The sequence below is a fragment of the Microcaecilia unicolor genome, chromosome 4 (assembly GCF_901765095.1).
Source record: "Microcaecilia unicolor chromosome 4, aMicUni1.1, whole genome shotgun sequence".
Lineage (NCBI taxonomy): Eukaryota > Metazoa > Chordata > Amphibia > Gymnophiona > Siphonopidae > Microcaecilia > Microcaecilia unicolor.
The window spans coordinates 342,408,795-342,425,588 of NC_044034.1; the positions used below are offsets into that span (position 1 = coordinate 342,408,795).

The 16,794-nt window shown below is 45.1% G+C and overlaps 1 protein-coding gene across 1 annotated transcript in view; it reads left to right on the forward strand.

Annotated features, from left to right (window-relative positions):
* IFNAR1 (interferon alpha and beta receptor subunit 1) overlaps positions 1–16,794 on the forward strand; it is a 60,886-nt gene that overhangs the window by 25,507 nt on the left and 18,585 nt on the right. The window contains exons 6-9 of the mRNA XM_030202159.1: positions 1–117; positions 4,327–4,450; positions 12,059–12,255; positions 15,392–15,558. Of these exons, the coding sequence (XP_030058019.1) occupies positions 1–117; positions 4,327–4,450; positions 12,059–12,255; positions 15,392–15,558 (605 nt within the window). The remainder of the gene's footprint in view (positions 118–4,326; positions 4,451–12,058; positions 12,256–15,391; positions 15,559–16,794) is intronic.

Below are 16,794 nucleotides of genomic sequence, written 5' to 3' on the forward strand. Positions count from 1 at the left end.
GAATTGATAATCTTGAACCAAACACTACCTATTGCTTGAAGATCAAAGCATTGTTATATACTGGAGAAAAAGAGAGTGCTTTTAGCCCAACGTACTGTGTTCACACTGAAAGTGAAGGTAAGCTGGATAGCTCCTCTGTCAGTATTTTATAAATTGCTGGTTCCCAAACTATGAATCGTATTTTCAAATGGGGGTCACAAAATCATTGGGACCCGATGCTCAAATCAAACTTGGCTTTCAGTGTTTCATTTAGACTCATTTTGGCCCGTCTAGATGAAACATTTTGCATGTAATGCACAGAGGCTTTTGGCCCACTGCTTTACCATGCACAGAAGCAGTGACTGAACGTCCTATGTTAATGAGCTTGCTAGTATTAAAATGAGCTCATTAGTTAAAGCAGGGTACATTTCTGGAAGATACCTCAGGATGGGTTAGGAGGGAAGGGGAGGGTAGACTGGATGAGTATGATATAGAATGAAGGGAGTCTGTGAGATGGGGAAAGGAGGATGACATTCAAAAACTGTGATGTGTTAACTTGTTGACTCACAACTTTGGCATACGATGGAGGAGACATGGAAAGTAGTGAAACAGGCATTACATGTACTGACTACAGAATGTTGACAGCATTCCATACTTTTATTTTCATTTTGAACTTGCTGAACAATACTATGGTCACTGATTGATACAGTCCAAAGGTTCCTATAAAGCTTTCTTGACAATAATTCTGTACAGATTTTCTCTTTAACATTGGATACAGTCAATAAACATATTAAAGAAGGGGAAGGGGGTTGTTGCTTCTCATTTCTTGGAAGGGGGGGGGAGGGGGGAGGCAGTAAATGTTTTAAAAAAGTGATGGGATAGGCATGTTGTAAGTTATGTTGTTAATATAGAAATATTGGAAAGGATATAAAATGTAAACATTTCATATGCTTGAACTGGAGTATGTCCATCAATAAAAACCGTTTGTATATAAACAAATCAATAATACACAGAGTAAAACAAGAGACATAATTATTGGAGATTAATATAAAAAGTTTATTGGTTATGCAATTGTCTGGTAATAGTACAGGACCACATTCATGAATACTTAAGAAGGAAAGGAAGGGGGGGAAGTTTGGGGGGGAATTGGATGATAGAAGTTTTAGGTTCATTAATATATGACGGAATTATTTGTTATTAGATTTATGCTGATGGATACAGAATTGTCTACCACGTGATCTCATCAATAATAATTGTTGAAATATTAAAAGTTAAATATAGAGTACAGTAAAAAGGGGGAGGGGATAAAAGTTATATATAAAAAAATTTGATGACTGTACGCAATGCTATATTCTTGAAATGTTACTTCGTTGAGTTCTGTAAAACTGCATTGATGCCGCCATGTTAAGGTGGATTTGTACTTTTTGACTTGTCATCAATAAAAACCGTTGAAACATAAAGAAGGGGAAGGGGGAACTGAAAATGTTGATGATAGATGTTCAGATGTATTAGTACAGGTTTGAAATGTTTACTATCAGAGTTATATGGATTGGCGTGATATTGTATCATTTATGCATGCATCAATGATACAATATTACAACTAAAAAAAAAATGAGCTCATTAGTGGTGCTGTGCAATGCACAGAGAAATGCCGCATGTGAAAACCTCTGCCTTAAGAACTAGAATCTACTGACACCTCTTGAGCTGTCAGTACTGTCCTGTGCTAACTTTCCTGTCCCCGTGCCTGAGTGCTGATTTGGCTCAGGCGCTGACAGGAAAGTCACGCCGTGGACCCTTACACCCAACCCCAAATAAATTGCTTGTAGGCAAGTGACCCCCCACCCCCAGTGAACATGGGCCCTAGTGGTCTAGTGATATCCAGCCCCTTCCAGGTGCATCCTGGGATGCGCTGGGAGGGTCTAAGTACCATATAAGAGGAAAAAAAACTCCTTATATGGTACTTAGGCTCCTTCCAGTGCATCCCAGGATGCACCGGGCAGGGGCTAGGTGCTGCTATTTTGATGAGGGCAGGCCTAGAGGCAGGAGGGCATAGGCATTCCTCCTGCTTCCATCTAAAGGTATGTGGAGAGATCTGTGGGGTGGGATTTCACTAAAACAACAAGGCCATTGCTCACTACATCTGTGAAGAAAGCAGGCTGCCTTGGGCCTTCCCTCACTGTCCTGCCCTCGTGGAAACAGGAAATTACATCTGAGAAGGACGGGACACAGTAAGGGAAGGCCTGAGGCAGCACGGCTGTTACAGGTGGAGACACGTTGCCGCTGATTCAAAGATTTTAAGAATGCATGCAGGGCGGCAGAAATGGTTGGCAAGGGGGCTGTTGTGGGAGGGCAGATAGGTGGCGACTGGGGCTCAAACTAACAGCTGAGGGGGGCTGAGGCTGGAACTTTGAGCTACTGGTAAGCATGGCTTGTGGGGTGCCCTCCAGAGGTCGATGCCTCCGCCACACTGGGTTGCGCTGGCCCTGACAAAACCACAAGTTTACATCCACCGGTTCTTGTTTTCAGAATTTGAGTGGGGTGTGGCCTCTCCCCTCCCTCTTGCTGCTAATTTTGGGTGGTGGTGGTTTTTTTTTTTTTTTGCAGTCATCTAGAATCAGGTGAACTTTCAGATGCTGAAATGGGGTTATGTCAGCTAAAAAGTAAAGGTTTTGGAAGCTGAGTTTAGTCTGTTAACATGGAATTGCATCCTGTGAGGATGATGGCACAGGAGCCACGTTTCCAAAATGATTGGGAGAGTTAAACTCAACACAAATTACCCCTTCCAGAACACAGTGAAGTAGTTTACTCAGTTTTGAGGGTGCCGAAATACTGCACCCACAAAACTGGCACTTATGGTTGATGGTACTTCAACTGGCCAACCATGGTGACTGGAGTCTTAAAGGGCATTTCTGTAACTGAGCACCCACAGTTACATGCCCCTTTATGTACATGCGTGTATGCATCAAAAAGCAGCATTTATGTTCGTTAATACCTTAAGCGCTGTTCTGTAAGGGCACACATAAAATGCTATTGCATGCAGACGTAAGAGGCATAGGCAGGACTCCAAATTATATGTAGAACTTACAGGTTACTGTAAGTTATGTGCACCCTTGCTGCATTTAGGTGTCTAGAGTTAATGTCAAGTCTCTGGCTGGGAACCTAGATTTAAGGCGTGCCAATACCAGGTTTTACTAGTATTTTTTTATCATTCAATCATTTTTATTGATGACAACAACCGTACGTTATGCTTGGAACAGTTACAATCTATCAAAGCCAGAGAGAGTAATTTGAATAACAGCAATAAGATAACATACATATTACTGTGTAAGAAATTAGGTAGATAGGTCAGTAGAATTATTTACATACCACAAAATAAAACAGGTTAAGATATAATGATAATGTGATTAACATAATCAAATTAGAAGGGATCAGTATTAGTTGGTTTTGATATAGAATGGAATCAAGTCATTAAGGAGGATTTTTATTGTAAGTCTCTTTGAACAGGTGCGTCTTCAATAACTTCCGGAAGGTTGTCAAGTCATGCGTTGTTTTTGTAGCATTCGGTAGTTTATTCCATGATTTTGTGCAGAGGTATGTGAAGGTAGATGCTTATAGTGATTTGTATTTGAGTCCTGTACAATTGGGGTAGTGGAGGCTTAAGAAGGTACGTGATGAACTTTTGATGTTTCGTGCATGTAAGTCAATTAGGTCTGACATGTATGATGGAGCTTCTCCATGGATGATTTTATGGGTTAAGGTGCAAACCTTGAATGCAATTCGATCTTTTTTTCTCTGAGGGGTTTGGCGCTCTCATACTTCGCCTTTCCGAATATGAGTCTAGCTGCGGTATTTTGGGCAGTCTGGACTTTCTTAATGGGTTTTTTTCTTTGCATCCTGCGAAAATGGAGTTACAGTAATCCAGGTGGCTCAGTACTAGCCATTGCACTAGTTTGCGGAATACTTCCCTTGGGAAAAAAGGTTTCACTCTTTTCAGCTTCCACATAGCAAAAAACATGTCACATTCTTCGCATGGCAATCAAGGGTGAGATTTCGATCAATAGTAACACCCAGGAGTTTTAAGTTATTCACGATAGGGAGAGTGTGGCATGGTGTATTAATATTGGCGTAATTAGTCTTGTTAAACTGCGATGTTGCTCTGAGTTTTTCATTATATCGTTGTTGTGACCTTTGGGGAAAATGATATCACCATGGATAATAGAAGAATAAATCAAAAAAGTTCATGCGTTCTTAACTTGAAGGCAGTTTAAAAGAAAAACAAAATATTAGAAAAGGAACATCCTTCTTGCTGTGCAGTTTTAACAAACACTTTTCCCCATTGTTTTCTAGATGCAAATAAGGTGCCTCGCCCTGAGAACGTGCGGGTTCATGCATTAAACAGAAACTATGTGCTAAAGTGGTATTGGAATGAAACATATGGTGAAAATGTGACCTTTGCTGTGGCATTCTGCAGGTATTGAGAAGCTTTTATCTGAAAATTACTATGTTAATTCGTTTCATTTATTGTTTTGGTCTGGTACCTGGAAGGTATTAACTCTTTGCAGTAGTATATAATGCCCACGCATAAAAATTATCCTCATCACGTATACTAGTGCAACTTTCTTTACTAAATATACAGTGTGTGCAAATCCTATATAATAATTTGCATCTCCAACTTTCTGCTTCTGGCATGCCTAGGTTTGTAACATCCATAACCAGTCATTGTCCCACCCTCGCGTCAAAAATGTAATGATGTCAGAGGACGGAACAGTGAGAGGGAAGGGAAGCTGGTGCCAGCCAGCCAGAGAACGTTGGAGGTGCAAATTATTATATAGGATAGGGTTACCATTCGTCCGGATTTCCCCGGACATGTCCTCTTTTTGAGGGCATGTCCGGGGCGTCCGGCGGATTTTGCCTGCACCCACGTTTGTCCGGATTTCTGGACAAACGTGGGTGCGGGCAGGCGCGTGCGTGTGGGCGGGCGATCGGCGCCATGGGTCTGGTCTCCCGTCCCCTCCCCTTCCTTACCATGTTCCCTGGTGGTCTAGTGACGTCTTCGGGACAGGAAAGAGCCCCCTCTTTCCTGCCCGGAGCGCTGCCTCCCCTGTCTATCATCCTCCTCGGTCTGGCTGGGGATTCAAAATGGCCGCCGAGAGTTGAACTCTCGCGAGGCCGCTTCAACTCTCGGTGGCCATTTTGAATCCCCAGCCAGACCGAGGAGGATGCAGCAGGCAAGGGCAGGAAAGAGGGGGCTCTTTCCTGCCCCGAAGAGAAGACGCTACTAGACCACCAGGGCTAGATAGTAAGTGAGGGGGGAGTATGTGAGAGGGGGGAAGGGGACTATGTGACGGGGGGGGGGGGGAGGGGGGAATAGGGGCGGAACGAGGACCCGAAGGGGGCATGGCGGGGCATGAGGCATGGCGGGGTAGGGGGCGTGACGTGTCCTCTTTTTCAGAGGACACAAAATGGTAACCCTAATATAGGATAATAGAACAAGTGCTGAGAAGTTTCTTTGGTGCAATAAACCCCATGCATAGGCTCCCAAGTTCCCAGCCCCCCTCCCTCCCTCCCTCTCCGAGTGCTAGCCCGACCTGCGCTGCCCGCCCTCTTCTCCCAGTCCTCCGCCTACCCCTCACCTTCCTGCGTGCCGCCCAGAATTTAAAAGTCGTCATCTTACCTCTGGGTCCGGCGGCAGCAGTGAAAGGCGAGCAAGCTCTGCGCTTCAGCCTGCCTTCCCTTCTCTCTCAGCTCTGCCTCTGGTCCCACCCTCATTTCCTGTTTCCGCAAGGGATTTGCAAACAGCAGGAAGGCAAGGGGCAGGCGGAGGAATGGGAGAAGAGGGCGGGCAGCGCAGGTCGGTCTGACACTCGGAGGAGAAAGGAAGAGGGAGGGAGGCAGGGGGCCTGGAACTCGGAGGAGAGGGAAGGAGGGGGGCATGGAACTCGGAAGGGAGGGGGGCATGGAACTCGGATGAGAGGGGGGCCTGGAACTCGGAAGGAAGGAGAGGGAGGGAGGGGGCATGGAACTCGGAGCCCGTATACGTTAATGAGCACCGTGTCAAACTCAGAATGGCCGCGAGGCAGGAACTCGCGCCACAACTGGCTGTTGACGTCCAGACTCCTGTGCCGCTCAAACTCCATTGTAACCAGCAGGGAAGCGGGTGAGCGCGGAACTCGCACCACAACTTGCCACTGACGTCCCGACTCCTGCGCCGCACGGACTACATCGTTCTCTCTCTCTCTCTCTCTCATACACACACACTCTGGAGGAGGCAGTGCAGAGGGACACACGACTGGAGTACGAGGTAGAGAGGAGAGTGCACATGTTGCACAGGTGGGAGAAGGGAAAGGCTACATATGAATGGAAGGGAAATGTACATGGGTGGGATGAAATAGAAGGGAGGGGGAGGAAGTGACGTCACCGTTATTGGATGGCAGCTTAATTGTGAAGCTCCACGGGAGCGCAAGAGAAAGACGCGGTGAACTCCGGGAAATAGCGTGAGCCATTCTCCTTACTAAAAGGATAAAATCACTAACGACTATGGCAGCCAGGAAAAAGCTAGCGAAATATAAATTTGCGGCGGAATCGGCAGGAAAAGCGAGCAGAATGAGCCCGGCACTGTCCTCACGAGGAGCCAAAATGATCCCGAGGAGCAGAGCATGAGAGAAGAGGACATTGGAAAGAGCGAAATAGTACGCTGGTTCAAGGAGCTCAAAACTGAAATGATAAATACCAGAAAGAGCACACAGGCTGCGGTCACTGAACTTCAGGAGGAAGTGAAAGACATAGGTAATAGAGTGGCTGAGGCGGAGGAGAGAGTTGAGACCATGGCAGAAGAGCTGCAGGGACTGCACAAGAGTGTTAATAAGGAAAGACAAATGAAGGTGGAACTGGAACAACAGGTCGAAGGCCTTGAGAATCGAGCCGGGCGATGTAACCTGCGATTCAAAGGAATCCCAGAGGAAGAGCAGTCTAAAGATGCAAAAAAAAAAAACAACAACGCAAGCACTTAGTGAATTTATTCTTCACCAAGGATTGGAGGCCCAAGACCCGCAGGAACAGACCAGAATAAAGATTGATAGAGCACATCGAAGTCTGGGACCGCAACGAGGGGAAAACCCCAGGGACATAGTTGCATGTTTCCACGAGTTCCAGGTGAAAGAGTCTGTTTGGCGGAAGGCTCGAGCATTGGGCGAGATTACATGGAGGAGTGCTAAGATACAGGTCTTTCAAGATTTGGCAAGGAGCATTCTACAAAAACGGAGGGGATACCTGCAAAAAATGGGATTGCGCTATCGGTGGATCTACCCGAAAGGAATACTGGTAACAGTTGGCAGTAAAACTCAGAAATTACAGCAGCCGGATGGAGCGTGGAAAACTTTAGCGGCAATGGGCTGCATAGATTTACCCCAAGGTACAGACACCGACCCCGAAGTCAAGCATGGAAGGGGTCTCAAAGAGGAACAGTGGTTGGACTCAGTCGCCCTCGCGGAAATAGGAAGTTACATCAGAGGGTGGGACACAGTGAGGGAAGGCCGGCCCACGAGGCGATTTGCTTCCTTTACACACCAAGCAGACAGATGCGAGGCATTGCGCTGCGCTGCCACCTTCACAGATTTTTTTTAAAAGGCTGGGTCAGGTGCCGGGTGGCAGGGGAAGAGGGTCATCTGTCCACGCAACTGGTAGGCAGATGGGGAATGGGGAGGGGAAGGCTCAGATGGGAGAAGGGGACTGGGTCGGGGGGGGGGGGGATCAGATGGGAGAAGGGGCCTGGAACTGGGGTCTGAGAAGAGGGCAGGTGGGAGAATGGGGCCATGCCTGGGGCAGGTGGGAGAATGGGTCTGGGGCTGAAAAGGGGGGCCCTAATGCAAGGCATGTGGGATGAAGGGGGACTGGAACTGGGGGCTGAAAAGGAGCAGGGGCTGAAAAGGGGACGGAGAAGTAGCTGGGGCTGTAGCTCGGCACTGGTGGGAGAAAAGGGCTGGGGATGAAACTAGGGACAGGTGGGATAATGGGGCTGGAACTTGGGGCAGAGAGAGAGAGGGGACAGATCCTGGATGGAAGGGGGAGTGAGAAGGAGGGCAGACCCTGGATAGATAGATGGATGGATGGGGGAGCGAGAGAGAGGGCAGACCCTGGATGGATGGGAGAGGGAGGACAAATGGTAAATTGAAGGGGCAGAGAGAAAGGGCAGATAGTGGGTGGAAGGGGGAGAGAGAGATGGCAGACGGGCAGATGGTGGATGGAAGGAAGACAGTGAAAAGAAGATGAGGAAAGCAGAAACCAGAGACAACAAACTGCAAATAAAAAAATTAAAAAAATTATATATATATATAATTTTTTTTTTTTTTGCTTTAGGATAAAGTAGTATTGTAGATGTTTATAAATAGAACATGTAAATAAGGTAATCTTTTTATTGGACTAATTTTAATACACTTTGACTTAACTTTCAGAGACCAAAACCCCCTTCCTCAGGTCAGGATTGGATACTGTAACAGCACTATACTGTATTGACCTGAGGAAGGAGGTTTTGGCCTCTGAAAGCTAAATGTATTAGTCCAATAAAATGGTATTATTTTATTTTCTATACTTGTTATATTTCTATTTGTTAATTTGTAAAGTGGTGATTGGTATTAGTTTTTTCAAATTTACATTTTCTGATTCTGTGGTCTTGCATTGTATGCAGAATCTAACATCTTGGGGTTTCAGTTTAATTTTTGTCTAAATAGAAAGTTTATGATTTCCTATTCTATAGTGGATTAGGGTGTATCTGTGTTTGTGAAAGACGTGGCTTTCAGTTGGCATTGACTGTGCAGGATCGACAATTTGTACTAATCTGTCTGTTTTCGTTTTATGTTTCAACAATTTTTTATTGATGAGGTCACATGGTATACAATTCCATCTCAGTCAATATAAATCGTATAACAGCGAAGTCTAGTACATATTACTAAACCTGAAATGTCCATCATCAATGTTTTCCAAACTTTTCTCCCCTATCCCTTCCTTCTTGTCTTCTCCTATATCTATAATGTGTACATGTATAATTACTGTGCAGTTGCATAACTATTAACAATAAACTTTTATATGAAACTCCAATATTTATAACTCGTGTTTTATTCAGTGTATTATCCCAACAATATTTACTGGTGGGTCCTCTTAATGTGCTCCTTCAAAGGATTGTTCTCCTATCTAATAATACACATGTCCCTCTATTATGCATTGAACATTACCCTTCCCACTCCTATACCCCCCTTCCCCCCAACCTCCCTCCCCCTCTACTCGCTTAAAATGTTCTCTAAACATCATGGTTAGTTACCTCTACCTCTGCACATGCTATTCCTACCAGAGTGTAAAATATTGGTCTTGCTTCTTTTGGCACTGTGCTCCTCTTATAATAGGGGCAGATTATTGAGCACTGCGCTTCTCGCTTTATGTGAGATATTGTGTAAATATCTGTTCCAAATTGAAATAAAGGCTTTTCTTTTCTTTGGGATGCTGCGTGCCGCTCTAGCCTCCCATAACATCAACTCATGAAATTTATTCCTCCAAAACCAGATGGTGGGTGGTTCCTCTTGCAACCAATGCCTCAGTATACATTTTTTCCCCACTGCGTATGCCTTACCCAGTAATAGATCCATGTTCTTGTCTGATAGCTCATAGGCCCCCCTTTTGTTTAATAACACCCCTCTCCACGAGGGAATTAGTCTGTGGCCTATGAGAGTCTCAAGGTAATTATGGATCCTTTTCCAGAATATTTTCACTTTGATACAACTCCAAAATGCATTCAGAAGTGTATTTCTCCCTTGTCTACACTTTACACACTGAGCATCCGGTGCACAGCCCGCTCTTGCTGCCTGTGTTTGTGCCATGTATCCCCTGTGTAATATCCTATACTGGCTCTCCTGTAGCTCTGCCCCGCTAACTTGCCTGGGGATATCTTTTATCAATTTTGCAAAATTTACTCCCTTCAATTCATATCCCAGGTCTTTGCTGTCTGTTTTCGTTTTACAATAGGTGAATTGATGTTCTAGTGCTCACTGTAGTGTTTAAGATGCTTTCCTTTTCCTTGTGTGACTTGTATAAATTACTGCTTGTGGTATTCTAGAATTGTTCTATAGGTCCTGAGTGTTTTATATTCTCGGTATGCCTAGAACTGGGTTTTGGAGGGGGGGTGTTAAGAATGACCGGCCCCGGGTGTCAACTACCCTTGGTACGCCACTGCAATATCCTTATGGGTGGTTGAGCTTCTATGGTTGACAGCTGAGAGATAGGAGAAGATAGGAGAGTTAAAGCAGTGTGGATGGGAACACTTGGGCAAATTGGGTTTGCCAGTTACTCCTGATTATTCTAGTGCCCTATAGGATTCCACATGCCAGTCAAGGCAAATAACTTGAAAGGTACTTGGTTAGTTGCTAGGGATCCCCTAAGGAAGATGGGGAAATCTGCAAACCTGATCTCCAGAACCCTTGAATATCCTGTCTCCTAGGCTTTGAGGCTGTCCTCTGTTCAGGATTTACAGATTCAGGGCATTTCCAGCCCCAGTTGATAAATAGAGGTGGGTAATGATTAAAATTGTTAATTGCGATTAATCGTGTGCTCCAAAAAGGGCATGCATTTTGGCCCATAAAGTGTAATTCCAACAAAATGTAATACTGGTACTGAAATGAAAATCAGTACTTTAATGGTTCTGTAACATAAACTTTCAAAAGTATCATATGTCGTTACAAAATGTTACGCTGAAACCGAAGTGAAAATCAATATGGTACTGTAACTTAAACTTTAGTAATAGTATTATTCTGCTCTTCCTGCACAGTTCATTGTTGATACGTACAGCAGTGAGGTGGTTGCTAACAGAGGTGGCCTGGTTGGTTTGCTTGAGCTGTGAATGGAGTACTGTCTCAACTCGTTACCTTGGCTACCTTGAATACTCTAACTGCCCACGTTTTGGTTTTATTTTTTTGTTTGGAAAGGTTTCGACCAATGACATCTTTATCTTCAAAGGACTACCCCGGGCATCTTTACCTTTCAAAGGACCGCCTGCCCGCCCACATTTACCTTTATAGCTGAGCTCCAGATTTTTCTCCTTCCTCCCTGCCTCATTCTTTGTCTTCCCCTGCATGTCCAGGCTCTGCAGATATTTGAGACGCGCCATGCGGGAAGTTGGGGAAAGCTCACAACGTCAAGTCCCACGAGACTTCCCCAACTTCCTGAACAGGCACGGTACAGCTCAGGTATCTGCAGAGCCCAACCATTAAGAGGAAGACAAGATTTTGAGGCAGTGAGGAAGGAGAAAATTCCGGAGCTCAGCTTTATAGTTAAACATTGGGGGGGGGGGCAGGGCATGTGTTAAAAAAACAATGTTGCACCATTAAAATGAACTTCTGTGTTTAAAAAAAAATTGAATGTGTTAATCTTGTTGTTAACACGTTAATTGCCCACCCCTAGTTGATAATCTTGGAGTATGTTGGTTGTAGTGACTAAAGCAGAGACATGAAGGAAGTTCTGCAGGATAACTCAAGAGTTAGGGGCCAAGCAAAGGGCCAAGAACTCTTAAAACGCAGCCATTGCCAAGCATAGTTTCAGGCAAGCAAATTTAGATTAGTGTATTTCATGCATGGTCCTAGGAAGTTAATGTGTTTTACCCAGATAAATTACATTTAACCAGAAGGGGACGGATTCTCTAAGAAAAAGATAATTAGCTCGATGAATGAGGATGATGTCTATTTCAAAACTTCCCAAGTTTATCTGTTTAATACAGTGAAATTTGGGCACTGTGAGAGGGTTGTTAGTCTTGACAGTATCAACAGATATTCAGACCCATTACTCTTTGATTTGTTAGTTTCACCATAAGTGCATTAATAATTGCGGACTTCGCAGTAATATCTTTAAACTTCTCAGTTCACTTGGTTGCTTTGTTGCATCCATGTATAAATTAATTTGTAAATGTCATTTCAGTTTTAGCATTATTTAAATATACAGCTTTCTCTTTCTAGCAGATATTTTAAATAAACCTGAAAAGTGCTAATAAAGATGAATAAAAATACAATTTCATTAATAAACATCTGTCTGCATCTTTTTCTAGGGCCTTTAAAAAGAAGTATAACCGTGGTTGCTGGGATCCAGTACTTGGATGTGAGAAGGTTACCATCACTGAATGTGACTTATCCTCAAATCCAGAAATTGTTTTTGAAGGAATGTATGAATTTCGTGTGCGGGCAATCAATGGGAAAGAAGAATCAACTTGGTCTAAGGAGATAGCATTCACCCCTAGCAGAGACAGTAAGATGGGTTTTACCTCTTCTGTTCTTTTGTGGATTTTGCTACGTTTCTAGATTTGTGTTCTGAGTTAAGAACCCTAAACTACACTTTTGCTCAAAAAGCTGTGATAGAGGACTCCATAACCCGTGGGCACCACATTTATTAAAAACTAATAAGAAAGGCCCATGTCTGTTTTAAAGGAAACAGGCGCTAGCAAGGTTTTCCTCGGAGTGTGTATGTTTGAGAGAGTGTGTGTGAGTGACTGTGTGAGAGAGAGATTGAATGTGCGAGTGTGTGTGACAGAGAGTGAGACTGGGTGCGAGTGTGTGTGTGAGAATGAGAGTATGTGCCAGGGTCCCCCCTCCCTCCCAGTTGCAGGGGGGTCCCCCCCTCCCTCCCTTCCAGTTGCAGGGTCCCCCCTCCCTCCCTCCCAGTTGCTATCCAGTTGAAACAGCTTTAGTCTTTTTTCAGATGGAACAACAATTTAAAAACAACAATGTGAAGCAGCAGCTCCTAGGTGTGCTTGTTTTTGAGTGTATACCAATGACGGCTGCGTAAGGGAGTGGAAACCGAGATTAACCAATGGGCTTCCTTGCTTACCGTAGAGTTTATTTATTTTATTTATTTATTTATAGTATTTATATTCCACAGTATTCCCACCCACAGGCAGGCTCAGTGTTGCTTTGCTCACTTCCACTCCTGTCTATGAAACTTCCTGCAGCATCTCATAGGTGTGCTTGCTTTGTTTTTATTTAACGGGGATGACGGCTGCGCTGGATTCAGACCCGCTGCTCTTTCCCTCCCCCCTCTTCCCAGTCGCCAGTGGACCCCCGCCCTGAGCCACCTCCTCCACATTGGACACTCACCGTCTCGCCGCCCTCCCTCTTCATCCTCTCCGATAGTCTGAATCCGGACTTGGAGAGGGAGGGCAGCGGCAGTTTTTTGAGGCCGGTTAGTGTTCCCAGGTGGTTTGGGAGGTTGGCAGCCAGTGTCGACTGATTCCTAGGCACAGGGGGGAAGCCTACTCCTCCCCTTGCCTCTGGGTCGCTGTTTGCTGTTGGCTGGGTCGCGGTTGGTTGCTGTGCGTCGGATTGGTGATGTCGGTTTTATCTACTCCATGAAGCAGACCACCTCCGAGGAAGCCACGGTTCCAGGCAGCCTCAGAACGTTGGAGGTGAGAATTATTATATAGGATGAAGTCTCAACTACCCTGAGGGAAGTTGTGGACTTTTAAATCAACCTCAAAGGGGTTCTCTATCATAGGCTTCCTAAACAAGACTGAATATAACAGGTAGTGGGAAAACAACTCCCGAGTAAAGGAGAAAAAGCCACTACTGAAGAAAAAAAAATAGCACTTGTAAGTAAGATCCCAAACTGCTTGTGTCCTCTAAACTCAACCTTACAGCCTTACTATAAACGTCTACTTAAATGTCAGCTCCAAAGAAGAAAGCACCCAGTGACAGGAAAGGCAATATACACATTGTTATTTTGCTCTCCAATAGAGTGTGTTCTGATTTGTTTTATTTTCAGAAAGGTGAATGTATTAACCATGCTGAGACTCAAACCTGTGAATGTGACAGGAAAATGCTGCAGGCACTGATCTTTCTCACCAGCTAAATAGCAGTTTTTAAGAATACAAAAAATTGCAGATTTGACATGTGACCTGTGATTGGCACTGCCAATTTTAGGCGCGCTGAAAAATGACCTGCGGTAGTGTAGGCGCTGGTTTTGGGCGCGCGTAGAATAATTTTTCAGCACACCTGTAAAAAAAGGCCTCTTCCCCCCCCCCCCCCCCCCTCCCTGAAAATGGACATGTGTCAAAATCAAAATTGCCACGCGTCCATTTTGGGTCTAAGACCTTACTGCCAGCCATAGACTTAGTGGTAAAGAATTTGGGTGGTAGTGACCTACGCGTGCCCGGTTGCGCCAGAAAATAAAAAATAATTTTCAGACGTGCATATCGGACGCGTGCCAAAAATGAAATTACCACAAGAGCCCATGTGGTAGTCGGGCGGTAAGTCTATTTTGGCGTGCATGTAGGCGCCTATGCAGCTTAGTAAAAGGGGCCCTTAGAGATATGTGTGAGCATCAGTGGTGTAGCTAGACATTCAGTTTTGGGTGAGCTTGAGCCCAAAGTGGGTGGGCACAACATTTATTTTTCTCCCCCCTGCCCTCCCCAACTTAAAATATCCTAAATATACTCTACCATTCTCCTGTCACTCCCTTTCCACTCGCACACATCCTTGCTCCTATCCTCCTCGCAAACCAGTGGCGTAGCTACGTGGGGCCTGAGGGGGCCGGGGCCCCCGCAGATTCACCCCAGGACCCCCCTCCCGGCGAACCCGCCCCCGCCGCCGCCTACCTTTACTTTTGCTGGCGGGGGATCCCACTCCCCGCCAGCCGACGTCTTCTCAGTCCTTCCTGCACTTCAATTTGTTTGCTGACGTCCTGCACGTAATTGTACGTGCAGGACGTCAGACTCAGAGAACAGTTCTGTTCTCTGAGTCTGACGTGTACGTGCAGGACGTCAGCAAACAAATTGAAGAGCGGGAAGCGACTAAGAAGAAGACGTCGGCTGGCGGGGAGTGGGATCCCCCGCCAGCAAAAGTAAAGGTAGGCGGCAGCGGCGGCGGGAGGGGGGGGCGGCAATGTCGGCGGTGGGGGGGGGCGGCGCCGGGGGGAGGGCTAAAATGTGCCCCCTCCCCCCGGGCTCTGGACCCCTCTCCCACGGAAGGCTGGCTACGCCCCTGTCGCAAACATTCTTCCACTCCACCTGTCTATAATTCCCTTATCTGTCACCTTTCCCTTCTCTTTTTCTAGACCTCCCTGTGTGCTCTTCCTTCTTTCCGCTTTTGCTCTTTCCCATTTCTCCATGGCCATTTTTCAGCTCCTATTCCCCTCTTATGTCTGGCCTTCCCCCTTTCTCTCCCTCCACCCTATTTTTTCCTTCTCTTCTCCACCACCTCTCTCTCCTTTATCTCCTCCCCCCTCTCACCTTCCCCCTCCCTACCACTTCCTTTCTCCCCCTCCCTCAACACACTTCACACGGTGTCTGGTATACCTAGCATAGCCAAGCTTTCTACTAATATCTTGTTTAGTTCTGTGTTTATTTTGGTTGGTCAACATATTTTCAAAGTGTGACTTGTACGTCTTTCAGCTGAGATTGGCCCTCCATCAAAAGTAGAGGTAAAACTGATCGATGGCTCAATCCACCTTGAAATCTCTCATCCGGAAGAGGATGGAAACCAGTCCATGAAGGATTTTCTAGGCTTTACTGATTTATCCTACCGAGTTTTTACCTGGAAGAATTCTACCAATGCATGGGTAATGAATATGGACTACCATTGTTAAAAGCCTTTTTAAAAGATACTATGTTTAGAGCTTATATATTAACTTTGATTTATAAAATGTTTTGGACAAAATTGAATATTGTAGTTGATAGTATCTGATATATATTAGTCCTTCAGTGCAGCCAACATGTCATGGAGGTTTAATAGGCACTAATGATATTAGTGTTATCTGGTCTTATTCAAAATTGACCTGAGGAGGTTGATACAAATTATAGGTTTTTGGGGTTTGTTTGTTAGTTTTTTTTTGGTGGGGGGTGGGGGAGGCAGTTTACATTTTACATTTTTTTTTTCTTTTAATTATAAAAGTAAAATCTGTGGTGCATTCAATTACTCTCCAGAATATTTTATCAGTGTGGTAGCATATGGGAACAGCCTTAAAAATCTCAATATGTATACTTTAGAAGAAAGGCAGGATTCGTGTAGATTTAGGCACTGAAATATCAACTAAGTGTATTACCAATTATAGAATGGAAATGAGACTTGATATACCGCCTTTCTGAGGTTTTTGCAACTACATTCAAAGAGGTTTACATATATTCAGGTACTTATTTTGTACCAGGGGCAATGGAGGGTTAAGTGACTTGCCCAAAGTCACAAGGAGCTGCAGTGGGAATTGAACTCAGTTCCCCAGGATCAAAGTCCACTGCACTAACCACTAGGCTACTCCTCTACTAGCAACATTCCATGTAGAAGCCTTCCCTTGCAGATCAGCAATGCGGCCGCGCAGGCTTCTGTTTCTCACAGAAACAGAAGCCTGCGCGGCCGCGTTGCTGATCTGCAAGGACAGGCTTCTACATGGAATGTTGCTAGTGGAATAGCAACTTTCCATGTAGAATCTCAAATAGTAGCAACATTCCATCTAGAATCTCCAATAGTAGTAACATTCCATGTAGAATCTCAAATAGGGAAAGGGAACTGGGACTTGATATACCGCCTTTCTGAGGTTTTTGCAACTACATTCAAAGCGGTTTACATATATTCAGGTACTTATTTTGTACCAGGGGCAATGGAGGGTTAAGTGACTTGCCCAAAGTCACAAGGAGCTGCAGTGGGAATTGAACTCAGTTCCCCAGGATCAAAGTCCACTGCACTAACCACTAGGCTACTCCTCTACTAGCAACATTCCATGTAGAAGCCTTCCCTTGCAGATCAGCAATGCGGCCGCGCAGGCTTCTGTTTCTCACAGAAACAGAAGCCTGCGCGGCCGCAT